General features: G+C 30.6%; 2 protein-coding genes and 1 long non-coding RNA gene across 4 annotated transcripts; 2 read left to right on the forward strand and 1 right to left on the reverse strand.

Moving 5' to 3' along the window:
* Positions 1-2,998: 2,998 nt before the first annotated feature.
* Positions 2,999-7,222, forward strand: LOC107608550 (Integrin-linked protein kinase family). Its single transcript, XM_016310316.3, has 12 exons — positions 2,999-3,543; positions 4,159-4,233; positions 4,330-4,425; positions 4,509-4,594; positions 4,690-4,810; positions 5,316-5,395; positions 5,560-5,622; positions 5,758-5,876; positions 6,070-6,155; positions 6,343-6,464; positions 6,581-6,692; positions 6,832-7,222. Exons 1-12 carry the CDS (start codon positions 3,226-3,228, stop codon positions 6,925-6,927), a joined length of 1,374 nt encoding a protein of 457 aa, XP_016165802.1. The 5' UTR covers positions 2,999-3,225; the 3' UTR covers positions 6,928-7,222.
* Positions 7,223-9,464: 2,242 nt separating this feature from the next.
* On the reverse strand, positions 9,465-12,189 carry LOC107609736 (uncharacterized). Of its 2 annotated transcripts, none has more exons than XR_001613258.3 (3): positions 11,993-12,189; positions 11,447-11,631; positions 9,465-11,203 (listed from the first exon to the last, which is right to left on the reverse strand). It is a non-coding gene; the product is annotated as an uncharacterized LOC107609736 (long non-coding RNA). The 2 variants fall into 2 exon arrangements; XR_001613257.3 differs by having other exon boundaries at positions 9,659-9,880; positions 11,993-12,130.
* Positions 12,190-19,073: 6,884 nt separating this feature from the next.
* On the forward strand, positions 19,074-20,729 carry LOC148550178 (protein FAR-RED IMPAIRED RESPONSE 1-like). Its single transcript, XM_088494049.1, has 3 exons — positions 19,074-19,470; positions 19,559-20,493; positions 20,580-20,729. The coding sequence occupies exons 1-3, from the start codon at positions 19,140-19,142 to the stop codon at positions 20,694-20,696; spliced, it is 1,383 nt and encodes a 460-aa protein (XP_088350175.1). The 5' UTR covers positions 19,074-19,139; the 3' UTR covers positions 20,697-20,729.
* Positions 20,730-21,757: the final 1,028 nt, after the last annotated feature.

Below are 21,757 nucleotides of genomic sequence, written 5' to 3' on the forward strand. Positions count from 1 at the left end.
TTTTTCAACACTTCGAATTCATCATTGTCCACAATTTCATTGGATAATTCAAGCAACAAATTATGCACAAAATACTACGTTAAATTAAAGACTTCTTTCTCACATTTGATTTTATCTCAATAATATTTTTTAATAAAATAAAGATCTAACTTTGAAAAAACAAACAAACAAAAAATTCATTTTTTGAACAAATATCTTAGCACCTTCTACTTTCTCCCCTTCAATGATTGACGAAACCTTTAAAATTGGAAGCAAACCACCGGTGTAGTCAACATCCTAAAATTATAATTAGTTATTAATTATTATTTATAAATTAGATACTACTAAAGTACTAATGATCAAGGAGGAGAAAACGTTGCCTTTTTTTCAAAAATGTTGCCCTTAATAAAAACGTATGTTACCTATTAATAATATTAATAAAAATATTTATAACAAAATAAGTTAAATAATCATTTAAAAAGATGAAAATATCAAAAATTTTAGATTTATAAAAATAAATATATGATTATTCATCATCAATCTCTAATTCAATAATAGTGTGCTCGATAGATTTGTCATCCTTTTCAAGAGTTCTCTCACTCCTAATTCCAGCAAGATATCCAACAATATTTGAAATGATTTAAAATAAAAAAATTGTTATCAATAAGTTTGTTAAAAATAAAATACAGTCAAAATTATCAATAAAATAAATAAATTTATAAATAAATTATACTTTTTTCTAAAATAATAAATTTACCAACTAAGTAGGTGTAATCGTACCGAGGCGTGTATTTTTCTTCCCTATAATTGATAAACAAAAATCAAAGAACAATTAGATGGGGATAAGTAAACAAATTTAAAATATAAATAATATAAATTTAAAATAAAATAAAAAGATATTAGTAGAAAAATCACGTCTTCATCGAACGAAACCATCTCAATTGAGTATGGTAATGAAGAATTTCCGTAACTTGATAGTATCCATAACCGTATCACTTGTATAAGTGCACACAAACTGTTGATTGTAGGTTTGATTTCTGCAATTTTGTGAATACCAGCCATTGGAATAAGTAGAGAAATTTTAGATTTTGGATGTATATAAAAAAAAAAGTTTGATGTACTTTAAATTGTAGTGCTACACATATCTCATAACTTATACTTTTATAGTTGAGTCATAACTAAAATATTTTAAATTTGATTGACTTTAATTTAAATTTGAATTAAATTTGTAGATAAAGTAAATAAATATATTAACAATTTTAAAATTCTAAATTAACATAAATATATTTAAATTTATATATATAGGTGCAATTTTTGAAAAAAATTTACAAAAATTAAAAAATAGTGCTAAAAAGAATAAATTTTCTTTTAAAAAATTGTGTTAAAATTTAAAAAATAACAACCTAAGTAAAATAATTTAAAATTTTAAAAATAACAACCTAAGTATAACCATCTAAGATTTAAAAAATAACAACCTAAATAAAATAATTTAAAATTTAAAATATAACAACCTAAATATAACAACCCAAATAAATAATTTAAAATTTGAAAATAACAACCTAAGCAAACAATAATTTATAATTTATATTTTATAAATATAAATCTAAAAATTTCTAGTGACGACACCTAAGCAAATAAACTCCCATACTCATCATATGAGCGCCACATCAGCATATGAGCTCACCATTTATATTACTATAAAGATATAAAGATAAAGATATTACTATAAAGATAAAGATAAAGATAAAAATAAAGACAAAGATTAGTGGCATAACAGAAACCGCTATACCCTATAAAGATAAAAATAAAGATAAAAATAAAGACAAAGATTAGTGGCATAACAGAAACCGCTGTACCGTAGGAGGTAGTAGCGGTACTTACTTGTTATTAATATATATGCAAATTAAAATACAAATAGATATCTTTTAGCAAATAATTTATTTTTATTTTATTTATTTTAATTTTAATTATAAACTCACTTATTTTTTCTTTTCATAATTATATAATATCTATTAATATTATTTTTCAATAAATACTTGTAGTATATAATAGTATAATAGATATAAACTAATTAATAAATTATTAAAATTAAAAAATAATAGTTATTTTAATATAAAAACAAAATAAAAATATTTATAATAGAGTAAAATTAACAAAATACTTATTGTTTCTCTTCCATATTGTTTTAGAATAGTTAGATAGTTAGATATTTTTAAAATATTAGTAAAAATATGTATTCTAAATTGTAATTTTAAATTTTTTACTGTGTTTTGTTTTTTATTTATATAGGACCGAGTCAATCAGTTCAAACTAGTGACTCACTGGTTGAACCAATAATCTAGTGACCCAATAACCTGATCAGTTCTATCACCAGTTCGGTTCTGACAATTATGTTCCACGTAAACTGCTACGTTCAACACTCAATACACATAAATCGCAGAAATCGCTGCTTGTCTATAGCGGTTTCTATTATGCCACCAATACACCTAAACCGCAGCTGCCAGCAGCGGTTTACGTTCTCCCCTAATCCGCTACTATAGTAGCGATTTCTATAGAATTATGAAAAAAATGTATTTGCATCTTGGTATTTAGAAATGTGTAATTAGGTAAATTCTTTTTCCACTTAATTTATTTAAAAAATTATCCTAAAATTCATAAAACAACACACTAAAATTTATATTATATTAAAATTTATTTTCTTAAACTATGCTATTTATATAAAATTTGCAGATCGAATACTATCCGCAAAATTCGAATGAAATACTGATAATTACTGCAGATATACAGATATTAATTATCGAAGAGTGCTAAGAGATCAGTAAATTTTGTGAGTTGTAGCTATCAATTAGTCATTAATAATATATTTAATAGTATAAAATTTTATTTAATAATAAAGAATCACTTATTTTTCTTTTACTAACTAAGTGCTGGCAGTAGAGTTTCCTTAATTATCCCTTCTATTCTATGTGAGCCCTAATTAAAGTTGTTCTATCTATCTCTAATAATTATAATAATTTAAAGAAAGAAAAAATAGAGTCTGAAAAACTACGCATTACGCAACACACAAACAACAAAAAAACTAAGAGAGATTCTTTCTCTATTCTCTCTCCTTTCTTCTCCAACAAACAACCACCACCGCCGAGAATAAAGCTCGAATCTTTCTCTTTCCAAAATCCTCATTTCAATTCCCAACTCTCACTTCAATCACCTCCAGCTCCCGCGCTCTCTATCTACATTCTCAATTCCATGGAAACCAAGAAGCTTCAGCGCCGTTTCTCACTCGGCAGACAATCCTCCATGGCGCCGGACCGCTCCTCCAAAGACGGCGGCGATGACTTCGGCTCCGAGGCAGTTGACGAATCCGTGCGGCTGATGTACCTTGCCAACGAAGGTGACTTGGAAGGGATTAAGGAGCTGTTAGATTTCGGCAGTGACGTCAACTTCAGGGACATTGACGGCCGCACCGCCCTCCACGTCGCCGCCTGCCAGCGCCGCACCGACGTCGTTGACTTGTTGCTACAAAATGGAGCTGAGGTTGACCCCAGGGACCGCTGGGGCAGCACGGTAATTTCACCCTATCATGCATGTTGTACCTGTACTCATTAAGAGTATTTGTCTTGTAGTAGTATTTAGTTCATTTTCTGGAATGTGCATGAAAAAATAGTTTCTTTTTTTATAAAAAAAATAAATAAATACATTTTGTCCATCAAGGACATGTTTCTGTTTTCAGTGAATATTGTGAATTGTTGATTAGAAAAAAGGGTTATACTTCAGCAGTTCAGCTGAGTTTATAAAATCTGAAACTTTCTAGTTTACATTGTAATCATTTTTTCTTTTTAGCTATGCTAAGTGTACACCATAAACTAGTCACTCTTGTATAGAATACTTGTTGGAATACAAAATATACATTAACAACATTTGTATTATTTATACACAAGTTCATAGTAGTATTTGGCGGCTGATTTTTGGGGTACATATAGTATTTTTTATTTATTTTTTATATATAAAGTTATCTTTAGATCATGATGTTAATGTTAAGTGTTAACTGGCAAACAAAATAGTTTTGTATATGCTCTGTTGGATTTAATATTTAGTGTTGCAAACTGGGCTATTTTCTGCTGAATTTTTATGTGCAAAGTGGTGTGTGATCTAATGCTAACTTTCTGGTTTGTTTCTCAGCCTTTAGCTGATGCAATGTACTATAAAAATCATGATGTTGTAAAGCTTTTGGAGAAACATGGTGCAAAACCCCCGGTATGTTTTTTGATTCAGTTCCTATATAAGTATATATAGTTCCCATTGGAGCTATTACAGAAACTCATATATCTTTCTACTCCTCACTTTTGATAGGTTGCTCCTATGCATGTCCAAAATGCTCGTGAAGTCCCCGAATATGAGATTGATCCTAAAGAACTCGATTTTACAAATAGTGTTGGGATAACCAAGGTAATGGAACTATTTATAGCTTCAATATCACTCTTATTGTTTTCTCCATTTTACATTTTATCTTGACTATGTTATCATTTTAGGGAACTTTCCGTATTGCATTGTGGCGTGGAATTAAGGTTGCTGTCAAAACTCTTGAGGAGGAAGTGTTCACTGATGATGATAAAGTGTGGGTTGGTCTAATCAATCTTTTATTTATTCATGTCAATTGAATTATCCAGTTATGTATTTTCATAGTTGTTAATGCTCTTGACTGTCTCCCAGGAAGGCATTTCACGATGAGCTTGCGTTACTTCAGAAAGTTCGGCATCCAAATGTAGTTCAGTTTTTAGGTGCTGTAACACAAAGCACCCCGATGATAATTGTCACGGAATATTTGCCACAGGTTAGCCTTTATCCTTCACTGGCTATCACAAAAGCTTTGAATAAATCCTATGGGTTGGTTCCCCATACTAAATCATAGGTAGGAGAATATTGTTCAAATAATTAACTATGAGCTCATATGTTTGTTGAGGATATTTCCAATATTGCTTCTGGAAATCCATCATTAGATAGGAGCTCATGTATTTCCAGCAATTGTTTCCTTGAGCACATCAATGTATGGTTCATCTAGAAGCCATAAATAGTTTGCGTAAAGGAAGTTATGTATCAATGGCAAATGCCACTTTATATGTACTCATTTCTTGATATCTGCCCCTCCCTGTATTAGGCTTTTTACAGAAGTTTTGTTTCTTTATATTTGTGATTCCACTTCATCTTTGCAAAGTTTTGGAAATAAGGGAATGCATATAGATGTGAAATAGTAGCTGTGAATACGTAAGTGATTAACTAAGCTTTCCATCTCTCAATTGCATTCCCTAACAATTTGGAATGGATTATCATCTTCCCAGGGAGATCTTCGCACTTACTTGAAGCGGAAAGGTGCATTTAAACCAGGAATAGCTGTAAAATTTGCACTTGATATAGCTAGGTCAGTCAACAGCATCTTCTCTTGTGTAGTTAACTATTTATTCTTTGTATTGGTTTGCTATTTTTGTGTTTTGAACAATTGAATATCAGATAAAAGGGGAAAAAGAAAATCTCTCGAGTAAAAAAATTGCAATTTGATGCTTGTAATAAATGAAATATTTGCAGGGGAATGAATTATTTGCATGAACATAAACCAGAAGCCATTATACACCGAGATCTTGAACCTCCGTAAGTTTCCTGCCATCCATCAGCTGATCTTATTATTCTTTCAACATGGGCATGAACTACCACGAATTATCTTATTAATTCTTGAATGATTGCAACTGTTTAAAGTTCCTCCATTGTACATGAGTAAGGTAACAGAAATATTCTTCGGGATGATTCTGGGCATCTGAAAGTTGCTGACTTTGGAGTCAGCAAGTTGCTGAAATTTGCAAAAACAGTCAAAGAAGACAAACCAGTGACAAGCCAGGATACGTCATGTATGTTTTCTTCATTTGTGGGGTCTCTTGTAATATTCATAGTTTATCATGAGGGTTGTCATATGCACTCTGCAATGTTATTGTTGCATACCCTTCAAAACTGGAAATTGCTGTTACACTTCATTTTGGTTCTGTTAGTGTTCGGTCTGATTTTTGTAGTTCATATTATTGAAGTGATTCAACTGTGTAACAGGGCGCTATGTTGCTCCAGAGGTTTACAAGAATGAGGAATATGACACTAAAGTAGATGTGTTTTCATTTGCTCTAATACTACAGGAGGTAAATTTCCTCTATTTTTCTTTTTTGGTTTCTTCTTCCCCATGCTCAGGTGGACCATTCATGTCAAGCACTCAAGAAGTGCAATTCCGAAATAGAATATATGAAGTGCTCACTCCATTGAGTAGTCATTTGTAGATATGCTTAACAAATTGTTGACTGAATACGCGTTGGTTTTTTGTTACTTTAGATGATTGAAGGTTATCCACCATTTTATGCAAAGTCAGAAAATGAAGTTCCTAAAGCATATGTTGAAAATGAACGTCCGCCATTTAAAGCTTCACCCCAGCTTTATGCTTATGGACTTAGGCAGTGAGTAACGCTAAATACATATTATTGGCTGCAGATTTCAATGCTGAGTTTCATAATACCTCATAAGTAAGATTCTAAAGAAGTTTCATGTTTCCTGAAATTTGATTGTTCCATAGGTTAATAGAGGAATGTTGGGATGAAAAACCTTACAGAAGACCAACATTTAGCCAAATAATTGGGAGATTAGAAGACATCAACTACCATCATGATCAAAAGAAGCGTTGGAAGGTATATCTCATTCATCTGAAAGAATTTTCAATTTTCAAGACCAGTTTCCACCTCCATTTTTTTCCTCCTCATGCTGTAAGTTATTTAATTATTATATGCATCAGAATGTGATTCATTTTTCCTCCGGCATGATACACAGGTTCAGACTCCTACATGCATTCAGCGTCTGGAGGCCCTGTTTAGAGGGTATCGCACAAGCCCGAATAGCCGATCATCTCGCTCTACGCCAAGATAATTAACTGCAAGAATTTTGACTTTACACTTTGAAAAAAAAAAATATGATTCTGGTTTATAATACGTATACACTACATGCATCCATATATAGCTTTTTGTATATACTTCATACTTGTACTCCTAGTTCTAAATTTGACATTTTGGCTTCATGCTTGGGCCAGTTGGCAGCTTTTATACCGACCCTTTTGTCAATTCTGGTTACATTTATAGTTAAGCATGAGTTTTGACATGTTACATGGATCTGCATAAATTAAAGTGTTATATGGTGATTGTTTCTTGCACAATTGAAGCAAAAACAAGTTTCTTTGTAGTTTGTAGTAATATAGTCAAGTTTCTTCTTCTGCAATGATGATGTTGCTCCAAATGAATGTGGTTATAGACACAAACCTTGTGAATAAATATCCTTAATGATGTTGATGGATACATCTATATGGTTGCTGAGCCATTTGTGGTAGCTGGTGTGAGTGCCTTTTTTTTCATTTGACCTTTTATGAATACAAACAAACTAGATGAGTGACACCTGCAATTTTTTTTTATTATTTATTTTAATTGTTACATACCTTGCCGACCACATTTTTATCTTCTTGTTTACTGGTAAATGTTTTTTTCCCCTTCTTTTTCTTCACAAATTCAGTTGTATATTCTTTCTAGTATGGGCTCAAGATTTCTTTTAAAGACTTCCTGTCATCTTATATATCTTTGAATATGGTTAATGAATTTTACATTCTTTTTTGTCATATGACAATAATTTTCCTTTTCAAATGAAATTACCTTTATACTTACACATATTCATTTTTCCCAAAATAAGATGAATTTCAGACATAAGTTGTGTTATGTATACATATTCATTGTGAATATATACCAAATTGATGAAGCATGTAATGACATTGAATATATGTCCTTCATTCTCATCAGTGTTGCTGAGCATCTTCAATGAGATGAGAGGCTACTACAGTTTTATACTTGTGATTCTGCAGTACTGAATTTTCAACACATAACGATTTTGCAAATCACAATAGTAGAATGATATGACACTAGCTTCCTCCAATTAATGAGAAAAAAAAATGTTAAGGTGGTTGGAGGGGGACCATATATATTATTACCTTTCATTACTTTTCAGTTGTCAAGATCATAGGAATTCAACTAACGTATAACATAGTGAGTGAAAATAACAGTGTTTCAACTTGTTTCCTTTTCACCATTGCTCATGTTCTCTCAGACATTACTACCTGAAAAATCACTGACTAGACCAATAGTAATAATATGTGCAAGTTTATTACCATCATTTTCATTTTTCACTATTCATTATTAACATACCAAACTTATTGCATGCAAATATTCATACTTCTTTTCATAGAATGTTGCATTTATAAAGATAAACAGAAGTTTCTGACGTGTCATATTGCCATGTGAAATGTTGACACACACACACACATATGAAGACAATTAAGTGATGTATGGTGTTGAGAATGTGGGAAAGATAGGAAAGAAAAGAAAAGAAAAAAAAGAAGGGAAGCTTGTGTGTAGGACCATTATAGCTAAATAGCATTTTCCTATTTGGGTGCCATTCCCATTTGGATTATGCTGAATAATTGAACATGCACTGCTACTCTTTTCCACCCTTTCAATTTACACCTTTTCTTGGATTGGATTGGATAAGCACCCTTCTAGTCTTTTACTATTATATATTACTTGAGATTTCCAACATGTAACATGCTTCCCTTTGTTCTTTTTTTTTTAAAGAAAAAATATTGATCAATTTATTATTTATTACTGTCAATCTTCTTAGTCGGTGGAAAGTAAACTATAATTCACCTAGAGGTTTGAGGTTCAACATCAACTATATTAAAACTACAGAAAAAAATTTATGTATAGGAAATTTTTAAAAAGAAAAAATAAAAGAGAAAACAAACTTAAAGAGATCGTGTTGAATATCTAAACAAAACTACTCCATGTACTAGTTAATATATATTTATATATAAATTATTTTTTAATTAAATAATCAATCATCAAAATAAGTAAATCTATCTTAGTAAAATAATTAAATTTATAATAAATGAATAACCTAATTTATTTATAATAGCATAATAATTTTTTTTATAAAATATCAAATATATATTTTTATATACAATGATTGATTAATAACCAATAATTTTTAGTGTATGCCTAATATTGACATCTAAATCACATTAATTTCATGAGTATGCTTCGTCATAGCCTATAGACTACAGTTAGTATAGGTCTCTATATAAATTTATGTTACAAGAAAATTTTAAATTATACCGATATACTGGTGTTTTAATAATTTTTAATCGTTGATCTTAATTATAAAAAATATATATAATATATATAATTAAAGTTAACGGTTAAAATTCTATCTTATATGACATATAATCTAATACGTTCAATCGTGCCTATATAGTAATTGCATCCTCTTGAGACTGTTACTCCTAACATGTAAAATTGACAAAAGTTACAAGAGACAAAAGCATGATCTTACCATGATATAAAAAAAAAAATGTGCTGCAAAACCAAAAATAATGAAATATCTCATTTATTAAATTTCCAAGATAACATATCAAAAAAAAAAACAAAAGGACAAGTGGCCAAGCTAAAGATATGAAGTCTAATTAACAATAAGAATTAGACAAAGACTAATTATAAGCTTATTACTGTTTTCTAATAGTAAGTATACGCTAATCTAACGGACATAAAGAAATTAAAATATCATAGTCAAAAAGTGGGAACTATTACTCATATCCATCAATCATATCATGTCTTCCAAATAAAATCAACAATATAACAGCCTGTTATTAATATGCAAACATAGTCATAGTCATAGTCATCAAGTACAAACACTTATTCTAACCATTCAGAGAGTTGTTAAAAACAAAGTAACAAACCAAACCCAGTATTCTAGCATAGCATCTTTGACCTCTCTACCAATCTTCTGCCTATAGAAGTCATAAAAAAAAATCATGATTATAAATTATAATCAGTGTATCAGTTAAGCTACATATAATTGTCTAGCTGGGGATTTAAAATAAATAAATACTAATCTAAGTATTAGCTCATGTGATTATTATCAATTTCATGTACCTCCACCTCTTGAACACAAAAAATGATAACTTCCATCACTATTCCTAATTTCTTATATTCAAATAGTTTCCGTATAATGTTGTGTTAATCCCATGCAATGGCTCTACAAGACAAATATGAGTACATAAAATATTTCTTTTATGCTAAAATCAACCTTGATCAGTAGCCATTGAGAGCATTATTGGGACAAGTACAAAATAAATCATCCTTGCATCATGGCAATTACAGAATGATATTTTCACATTCCAAATCAATGCTTTTTCAGTTTCAAAATCGTACAATTCAGCAAAAACAACTCAATAACCAAGATAACTATACCACTAATCATTAGATCACTGTTTTTTCCACTCATGAAACTGCAAACTTAATCAAACAGTTATCCTAGTATTAATTATATTCAAATCCACCTTTCTTCAGGGTATATCTTTTGAGTTTTGAATCCTTTCTACATATTCTGCACCAAATCTTGAAAATTTGCCAATCCCAAAATTTAAGATAGATTAGGTGCTCACATTTTATGTGTAGGTGAGCTACTAATCCTTGATGAGCTGATGATATTCTGGGTATTAACTCTAGCAATCTCACATATGTAACACTAAAGATTGAATGAATTATTGTCTACTGCATTACTGAAAAGATTTTTGTCAATCCAAAGACTCAGATTATGAACTGATCCTCCAATAATAATAAGTACTATGTCTCTGATGAATTAGTGATGCCCATTTTCCTAAAACAATCAAAGACAATAATTGGATTTACCTTATAATAAGAGATACTATCTAGAAGTCTCTTAGATATGAAAGCCACAAATGTAGAAAAAATCTAAATAATTAAAATACATAGTAACTAGCCGCCATATGTGAAGTGAGTTAGTAGAAGTTAGAATTCTAGGAGTAACTATAGCCAACCAGCTTTCATAATTATACATATCTACCTTATCCATTATTGTATCATAGTATCATATTGGAGCATCTCCACCTCATATTTTCACCACTCTTTGCATAAATTCCAACACACACAGAGTTTGAAAAATTCTAAAGGTATGGGATAATTTAATTTGCTTTTGTCCTTAGCTTTTTTCTTTCCATAAATTCCATTCATGTGAATCTTAGATGCCAAGTTGCTACAGTATGTACATCCTAGATATATAGAACTTCAGAGATAAACTCCAAATCCATCTGCTTCCAAACAAGCATAAAAATGGTACCTCATCAGATATATTAATTGTTCATTATCAAATATCAACAAAAAAAATATATAAAAAAAAAACAGTTATAATTATAAGTTGCTAATCCACTAACAACCCCTTCTGCATATTGCCCCAAACATATTTGAAATTCTTTTCTATCACAAGAATAATTTCAGTAAATTGATCCAATAATATTTGATGAGTCATGATGGGGGGTCTAGTTTCTGTTTACCTTGTGCTTCAGTTGTTTTTGAGCTTCAATTAATGGCTGTGGGGGACCTTGATGAGAGAGGGTTCTTGAACTGTAGGTCCTGTTTCACCAACTATCAAAGCTTGTAAATGCTCACCTCCTCCTACTTTCCCCTCTTCAAACCATCTCCAATCTAACTCCAATAACCATTGATTTTAATCTCAAATCTTATCCCAGGTTGTTGAAGTTTCAATGAGTAAATGAAACCATTAATCAGTACTACTACAGTTCACTAAGTTCTTCCAGAAAAAATCATTACTTTGTTTAGTGTTTGACAAAAAGTAAAGCTGCAAATCCATTTCTTTACTACCAACTATATCCATCATACACTTACTGAAATAAGTTCATTGAATTTGGACTGGAACAGTACATATTATATAAAATGAAGAATGATTATCATATCAGAAAGTAAGCTAAGCAAATCAACAAACAGTTGATAAGCATAATTTAGAATAGAAAATGAAAACAGTTCCAAAGCTGAAAAAAAAAGTATGAGGAATATAGAATATTGTTAGCATAGGCACATACCTGATGAGAGGTTGGTTTTGGAATGTTTTCAATGGCTAGCTAGAAAGACAGATACTACTTTGGATTATGGAAGTGCATAAGATAAGGGATAAGAAGAGCTGAAAAAAATTAAAAGAAGAAGAAAAGAATACACAACACAAACACCACAATGATCAAAAGACAAAGTACTCTCCAAGTGTGAGATTAGAGCATAAAGCACTACACCACAATAAAAATTTATATGCTATATATATATATAATAACTGATTTAATAATTAAACTTTTAAGAAAAATTTTAAGTGTATCGGAAACATTGGTGTTCCAGTTGTTTTAACCGTTGATCTAAATTATAAAAAATATATATAATATATATTAATTAAAATCAACAACAATTGGAAAACCGATGTTCTCGGTACATTTAAAATTTTTCTAAACTTTTATATATACATCATATTTTTTATTTTATTTCAATATATTATTAAAAATTAAAAATTTATTTATACACTAAATAATATTAAAAAATAATAATTGCATGCAAATAAAAATTTATAGATTTAATTTATATTAAAAGCAAAAATTTAAATTTTTTATTGTATATTTATTTTTAAAAATAATTTAAAAATCTTTTACTAATAACTTTAACCAGTACTTTTAAAATTTTTGTCAGTAAAAATCTATTAGATGTTTTAGTAGTAAATTTAAGACGCAATATAAAAATACGTTGGAGTAATAAAAATTTTAGTTTTTCTTTTATCAAAAATAAGAGACTCGAATTCGTAACTTTTTAATTGAGTATGGAGAGATTATGCTATTTGAACTATAACTTATTGGCAATAAAAAATTTAGTTATTTTATATGAAAACAATAAAAAAAATATTTTTTTTTTATAGAATAATCTATGTAGCTTGACAGATTGTAAATATGAATTAAACTAATAATTTTAATTTATATCAAAATATTTTTTAACTTATATTAAAATTAACTCAAAATTTTCCCAATACGACACGGACACCATTATCATTAGTGGGTAGGTCCCACATTCTTGTCGTTTTCTTTGACCGCTTGCTTTTCTTCTTTTTTTTTTTTTCAGTCGCTGTTTTGTATCATGGTCCATGATGGCATGATGCCATAAGATATAGTGCTACTACATCTAAATTTAATTACTTATATTAATATTAATTAAATATACTAGACTAGACAACACTAGATAGTAGAGATTTGAAGTTGGATGTTACAATTTTTTTAATTATAATAATATATGATGAGAGAAAGTATCAAGATTTTTTTGTGTGCTATTAAGTGATATATGCATTAAAAATTTATGGTGGCTCTTATAAATGAATGTTCACGAACGATGATCGTGTGGTGGGGGTTACGTTACCCTTTTCCATTTTATTATTAATAATAAAAAGGTTTAATTTAGTTTGATTGATGATACGGCTAATTTTTTTTTTATACGAGATTGATATGTGAGTTATGCTGAGTTATGGAGTATTGAGAATATATATACGATTGTGACGGTTAATTTTTTGTTTTAGTGAAAAGAAATCAGACCGTCCGATTTTATTACAAAGAGAGAGAGTGGATACACAAATCGGATTCAGGGTTTTTTGTCAGTACACAAATCGAGTCCAGAATTTTTTGTTAATAGTTTAATACACAAATTGGATCCAAAATTTTCAGTACCTCCAATTAGACGATCCAATTTGTTTTGCACAATTCTCATACTCTGGTAAAACACCATATACTTTCATAATTTTGCTATACACCAATTCTCTCTCTATATTAAAATAAAAAGTTCTGATGATATGGCCTGCACATATTCTAATAATACTGTGTTGGTATTTGGAGTTATTTAATTTCTTCGGTTAAGATTAAGTTAGTCTAATCTTCAATATTTAGTAAGTTGGTATTTGTAGTTATTTAATTTTTTGAGTTAAAATTAAGTTAGTCTAATCTTTAATATTTAACAAGAAAGTTAAATAAGAGAACACAAGAAAAAGAAAATTTTAGTAGAAAGAATATTTTATTATTTTAATATTCATTACAAATGATTCACACACCTAAATTTTAACTCTCATTTTTATTTATAGTCATCCACATTCTTAACAAATAATTAGAACTAAATCTAATTAACGGTCTGAATTGATTATCTAAAACTTTTACTATGAATATCTATTCTACTATATTTTTCTAAATACTAATAGATATTTTATACTACTTTTTATATTTATACATTTCCACTTTTCTAAAATACTCTATGACCTTTTAAAGTCTTCTAAAATCTTTTAGGATATTCCAAAATTTTCTAAAATATTTTAGAACGTTCTAGAACTATCTAGAACATTATCAAACACTTTAAAAAATTATATAAATACTGTTAAATTTAACTTTTTAAAATTTATTGTGACATTGAGCTCAAGTCTCATTATTCTATCATTATAATTCGAAAATAGGCCAATTTTACGATATTTTTTATTTGGTGTCTAATTTTTATTTTTAAATTTAAAATTAATTATTTATTTTTTTAATAATTGAACAATAATTTTTAGACATCATAATAGACATCTAAAAAATAACGGACACTTTAAATGTTTATAAAAATAGTAATTTATTAATTACTTAACAAAATTATTTAAATTTTTAAAATATAAGATCAACGATTATCAATTATTATTTTTTATAAAATTAAATAATTACCACGTTATAAACATATAAAATAATATAATTTAAATATTAAAAATTTAGATATAGATATAAATTTATTAATAAAATCTGTAGAAGAAATAGGAAAACATAAATTTCAGATTTTTCATTATTTGTCAAAACATGCAGTCGATCGACCAACTTAATATATGATAGTGGATTTTTTCAAATTTAGTAAAATAGTAAAGTGAAAGAATAATTACTATTAATTTTATAATTTTTATAAATATATATTATTATTATTTTAATTTAAAATAATTAATTTTTTATTTTATTATTTTATTAATTTTTTTATTATAGAATATTTTAGTCTGACATTCTGGTATGTCCGAGAAGTAAAAGACCCATACCAACGTAAATCATCCCCAAGTAACGTTTTAAGGTAGATTCTTGCTAGAAAATCAATAGAATATTTGTATAATGTGTATAATGGATCATATGAATTAAAAAATGAATATTACTCGTACTATTTAGAATAATTATTTAGGTACTAACTAAGGATAATAAATATTTCATCAATCTTTTGAATTTAGAGCTTTGATATCATGTCATGATACCACTCATCCCAAAAGTTTTAGTTGATGGAAAAAGATAACACTAATGGTTATATCTCTAATACTGAATCGGATATCCCTAAATCTTTATTGTACACATTATACAAATATTTCATTGGCTTCATATACTTTCTCTTTAAGGTATTATACCCAGATCAATTCCATTTCAAATTTTTTTAAGAATAAATTATCATTTGTATCCATGAAAGATACAAACGCTCACAAATGTATTCATATAAAAATAAAACGACAATTATATTTACGGAAGATAGCTTCTGTGTGCCAAGAATACCCTAACGGACTAATTGTGTAACCAACGTCCGAATACTCTTGGTACACAGAAGCCATCTTCTATGATTATAATTGTCATTTTATTCTTATATGGATACATTTATCAGTATCTGTATCTTTTATGAGTACAAAGTACAAACAATAATATTTTTTTAATTTAAATACATTGTATAATTTCTTTTTAGTGCAGTTTTGATAGGGAGCAATAGCGCAACAAGTTAAGTTACTTTAATGAGAAGCTCAAAAAGTCAGAAGGATGAGGTGCAAGTAACTGTGCACTATTCTCATTTTCTGACTCACTTGGGTGCCTTAAATATTCTCATACTCTCATCACACTCACGCCTTTTACACGCGCTTTACTTCATCAATCATGACTTTCATTTTTCCAATCTTAGTCATCAAAATAAAATAATTAACATTAAGGCACCACCACACTTTATAAGCATGTTTAGGAATCAATATAGAATGTTTGAGTAAAAATTTGAAAAGAAATTATAATTGAAATTGAGAATTTTAGTTTGCAAGCAAAAGTAATACTTTAACATTTATAATATTTTAATACATTTTAAGCATAAAAAATTATTTTACAATTAAAATATATCTAAACTTAAATTAATTTTTAAATAACTAATTATTTTAAAATATATGTATAAATGATCGTTATTAAAATAACACTAGTTTTCAAATGCGGTCAAACATATCAAATAGTAAATCTATTATTTATGTGTTGACATAAAAGTTAAAGTTTTAAATAATTTGAATGGATTGAACGATTACTTCACTAATTCGTTTTAGTAAATGTCAGAATTCGAATTTTATTTTATATATATAATAATTTATTGACTAATAATAAATTTTAAATAAAAATTATATTTATGATAAATTAATTTTTAATTTGTTCTAAAAAGATTACCGTATCAAAGAAAAAAGATGTTCACATAGCCTCTTCTTTTTCTGAACTTGGAACATTCTTTGGTCCCTTTCAAGTTCAACATATTTTACGGATCGGAAAAAGAAATTGTTATATTATAAATGGCATGTTAAAAGAAGGGAAGTTTCAATTGTACCGTCGTATCGTGTATCAGTAATTTTTAACCGTTGATCTTAATTATATATATTATATATATTTTTTATAATTAAGATCAACGGTTAAAATTTACTAAAACACCAATACGATAGTACACTTGAAAAATTTCCCAAAAGAAGTTGCATATTAACATGTTAATAGAAGTGAATATTGTTTATTTCGTTTATTATTTAGTAGAACCCTAACTGAAGAAAGAAGATATATATGTTTGGATTTTCTGATCAACATGTGAAGAAGCAGAAACACAAATTAAAGAGGAGAAAACTGAAGGAACCTAACGAAATTAAAGATGGTTGAAACATTGCTTTCGTGACCAAATTTCAGAGACCACATTGGCTGTTGGGGCCTTGGAGGCAAGAGTACTAAACAACTTGATCCATGTTTCGAAGCTAGATATGGTAATTAATAATTAATAATCATTTCAATTACACATAATAAAGTTCAAGTGGATTTATAGACGTCATCTCCATTAAATTAATTAGATCTTATGTTTAATTTCTCTTGCATAATAATGCTCTTCAATTAAATCTATATGAACTCATAAATAACCCAACTTAGATACCCACGAATCCTAGATACTATAATGTAAAAATCAAGTTATGAAATATATTTTACATTATCTTATATTAAATAAACTTGTATTCTTGTCTGAAAGCAATTTTTTTTAATTATGATCCAATAAAATTTACGGAAAAGCTCTGCATAGGCTTGTATGCTATACAAGTTCATTAAACAATAAGATCAAAATACGCGCTGCTTCAGGTACGTTGATTACACGCGCTATATAACATCGCGCGTATATCTAACTACCAGATTTAAAATATTTCTTTCCCTTTTCGTTTTCGTTATTTTGAGATTTCGTTCTTCTTCTTCTCCCGCGTTTACCCTCCTTCTTCTCCATTGTTCTTTTCTTCTCCTTTTCTCACTAGCATCTTCTTCGTTTAGGTTACCTTTGTCTCTCTCTGCAACTCCATCTTCGTTTTCTATTTTTGATTTGTTGTTTTTCGAAATCAAAGTTTGATCTCGTTTTGAAGATAATGGATCATTCAACCTCAGATTGTCATCTGAATGCAGGCGAAGTGGATTATGAGTCAGAATCTAACGAAGTCCCTGAGGTTTGATTTACATAGGATTAGTATGAAATTTCTTTCAGTAATTTGTATAGCATTGTGTAGTTGAAAAATTGCTGAACATTACTGTGAAAGTAACACGTTTACGTGAATCTGTCGATTCAATGTATTAGTTGTGATTAATTACCTGGAATTTGTAGCAGACGCTCGGGTGTAGATCAATTCTTGTTTGGGTGTATTTTAGCTAGAAGTGTAGGTGTATCTACACTTTACTGGTTTTTTGTTATTTTAATTTACTTGTTGTTGTTCAGCTGTATTATAACAGACATGATTAGGTGTGTTTTTAGAACTGTATTATATCTGCATGCTCTGTATTTACAGTTTATGGCTTTAAAAGTCATTCTGTAGTTGAGTTGTTGCGGTTAGGGTGTATCGTATTAGACCTGATTGGGTGTATTTGAATCATATCTATGGGTGTATTTACAGTTCTGACACGGTGTATTTTGCAGCCTCTCTCAGTTGTTGATGACGAGCTTGTTCCAAAGGTTGGAATGACCTTTACTACCCTTGAAGATGCTGGAAAATTTTACAGGAACTACGCCAAGGCTGCAGGTTTCTCTACAAGAGTTCGGTGCACAAATAGGAAGGGAAACGAGATTAAGAACCAACTGATTACATGTAGCAGAGAGGGAAAATGGAAATCTAAAATATCTCCGACCGAGAAGACCAATCCGACAGCTGGTCTAAACTGTCCTGCAAGAATTTATATACACACATTGAAGGATGTCGGTGCTTGGATCATTTCAAAGGTTGTGCTGGATCATTCACACCCCTGCTGTCCAAGCAAAGCAGAGATGCTCAAACAGCACAGGGAACTAAGCATGTCCATTCGTCGTACGATAGAGAATAACGAGGAGGCCGGTATCAGACCAAGCAAAACCTACCAATCATTTGTTGCGGCTGCCGGGGGTCACCGCGAGTTAAATTTTATCGAAAAGGACGTGAGGAATTACATTACCAGGGAAGTGCGGAATGTTTCCGAACAAGAAGATGCAAAGGAATTCGGAAAATATTTCTTAAGAATGAAAGAGAAGAATCCGAATTTCTTTTTTGAGCTCCAACTCGAAGAGGATCAATCGATTAAGCTGGCTTTTTGGGCCGATGCAAGAAGCAGAGCCGCCTTTGAGTATTTCGGAGACGTCATTTCATTCGACACCACCTACAATACAAACAGGTAACAAACTGTCCCTGTTTATGATGCCAAATTAATTTATTTTTACGAATCCGCAGTAGAGGTGTATATTGGCTGTTTCATTGGGTGTATGCGAAGCATTTGTTAGGGTGTAGCTAATGATTTTGCATTCTGGACCATGGTAATTTGTTTCAGGTATAATTTGGTCTGTGTTTCTTTTGTCGGGGTGAATCACCACGGTCAATCAACACTTCTCGGATGCTCTTTGATGAAGAACGAAGAAATTGAATCATTCAAATGGTTATTTCAAAGCTGGCTTCGTTGCATGGGAGGAAACGCTCCGAAAGGGTTTCTCACCGATCAGTGCGCATCCATGAAAAGGGCTTTAGAGGCCTGTATGCCAACAACAGTTCACCGCTGGTGCATTTGGCACATCATGAAGAAGATTCCAAGCAAATTAAACGGGTACAAGGGACATGCCGATATCGAACAAGAAATGAGCCAAGTTGTTTGGAACTCTCACAGCAAAGACTCATTCGATAGGAATTGGAACGATTTTCTGCTGAATTTTGGTCTTGGGGACAACAAGTGGCTTTCAGGTAATGTCTTTTTAAAATCTGCATCAGAGGTGTAAATTGCATGTTTTCTCGGGTGTATTTATAGACTGTCTTTGGGTGTATTATGCAGATCTGTACGAAGACCGTCACATATGGGTTCCTATCTATCTGGATCACCATTTCTGGGCAGGGATGAGAAGCACACAAAGGAGCGAGAGCATGCATTCATTTTTTAACAAGTATATCACCCGGAACAGCTCGCTTATTCAGTTCGTCAAACAATACGATAATTGCCTCGGAAGCAGGGAGCAAGCAGAGAGAGAATCAGATGCTGCAGATTTTCATACGGTCATACCGTGTGCAACCAAATCCTGCATTGAAGCTCAGTTTCAAGATGCGTACACTCACGCAAAGTTTAGGGAAGTCCAAGTGCAATTCAGAGGAAAGGTGAATTGCATCACCAGACTGAAGAATTCTGCTCTAGGCTATTTAGTATACGAAGTCGGAGAACAAGTTTCCAGCTCAATATTCAACAAGTTCGTGGTTACTTACGACTCGGTTGCAGCCGAGGTAAAATGCCATTGCTTATTATTCGAGTCGAGAGGGATACTGTGCCGTCACGCACTAAGCGTGTTAAGCTTCGAACAAGTAAGCCAAGTGTCACCGAGATACATACTGGAACGATGGAGCAAGAAGGTAAAGAGGCGACACACACACATCAAGAGCAGCCACGACGAGCCACTAATGGAGCCAAGAAGCAAGAGGTTCGACCAATTGGTTTTTCGTTCGCAAAATATATGCGAATTTGCCTCCGAATCGGAGGAGCTGACTGCAATTCTGCACCGTGCGTACGATAACGTCATGGCCGAGATGGAAGCATTAAAAGCCAAAAGGAAGGGGACATCTTCTTTATCCCACGAAGACGCCAACTTGGAATCCGTTAACGAGCTTCAAAGCCCGCCAAGGATTCGAACAAGAGGACGTCCAAAAAACAGGCTAGGTTCAAAGCTGGAGAAACAGATCGCAAATGCCACAAAGAAGAAGAAGACGAAAGTTTTAAGCGAGGTAAAAGTAATGTTCTTTAAATTTGTGGCGATTGAGTTTATTTTTCTCGTTAATAGTTTAGGTAATGTGTGTGTGTTATATTTCAGATAAACCTGTTTGATGCTGCATCAGCGGCGCATTCAAATTGCAGCCAATATCAAGGACACGTTATGAGTTATCAGTTCAGGGTACCAGCAGCAGGGGATAACTCGTTGGGTGTATAGTTTTACAGAATATGGGTGTAAAAGCACCGTTATTTTGGGTGTATTTTCGTTAATTCACAATTTAGATATAGACACATATATAGATATATATAAAACAAAAGCTGTAAAAATTCTCAGGTTATGGGTTTATATTTGATTTGATGTTTTTCTTCATATTTTAGTACATGTAATTCATACATTTTGAATACAGCGCAGACAGTTTGGGTGTATATTTAATACAACCTTGGGTGTATTATTAGACTTGCGTTGGGTGTAGCAGTTTATAATTTGTGTTTTTTCCTTCATATTTTACCACCTGTAATACAGCTTTTGAATACATCACAGACAGTTTACCAGCACAGATAGTTTAACTATGGGAAAAAATATACATGGCAAATATTTACATCATTTGTTCAATTTACAAACTACCAAGCAGTTGGATTACCCAGTTTCTATATCAGCAGAATTAATCTGACAAAACGGACTTAATAATATAGAGGATGGCTTCGACAGCCTTATAGCACTACTCTCTCTAATTGCCTGATCTCTCTGTGTATTCATCTCACTGAATAGTATCCGGGATGCGTACTCCACTCTATAGTGGTCCACCTCCTCCTACAATAAAAAAGTATATTCTGTTTAAACAGCAATATTAATTCAGTAAAGTAATACAGAGTTATATGGTTTTAAAGACAGTTACCTGTGGCCAATTATCCCATTGATACTTCCCCTTTTTGATGTTTTCCGGCTCAATTATCTCCATCCACTTCATAACGTACACAGCGCAGTCATAGCTGAAAACAAAGAAAATAAATTACAAATCTCATTTACAAAAGTTTAATGTTCAGAGTCACAAATTTATACCTTGTTTTTTGGCCTGATATTTTAACATATGGTGATTTAATTTCCTTCTCCCTCTCCCCTTTTTGAAGAGGTCCCCCGCCGGCATATGTTATCAATCTTGAAAATACGTATCCCTTAAATACGAAAACAAATCAGTAATACACCCGAATGAATGGACAAGATACACCCAACTGAATGGACAATATACACCCATCACAACTAACGAAATAGACCTATCT

Source organism: Arachis ipaensis, chromosome B7 (genome assembly GCF_059453495.1).
Source record: "Arachis ipaensis isolate K30076 ecotype BB chromosome B7, ASM5945349v1, whole genome shotgun sequence".
Classification (NCBI taxonomy): Eukaryota; Viridiplantae; Streptophyta; class Magnoliopsida; order Fabales; family Fabaceae; genus Arachis; species Arachis ipaensis.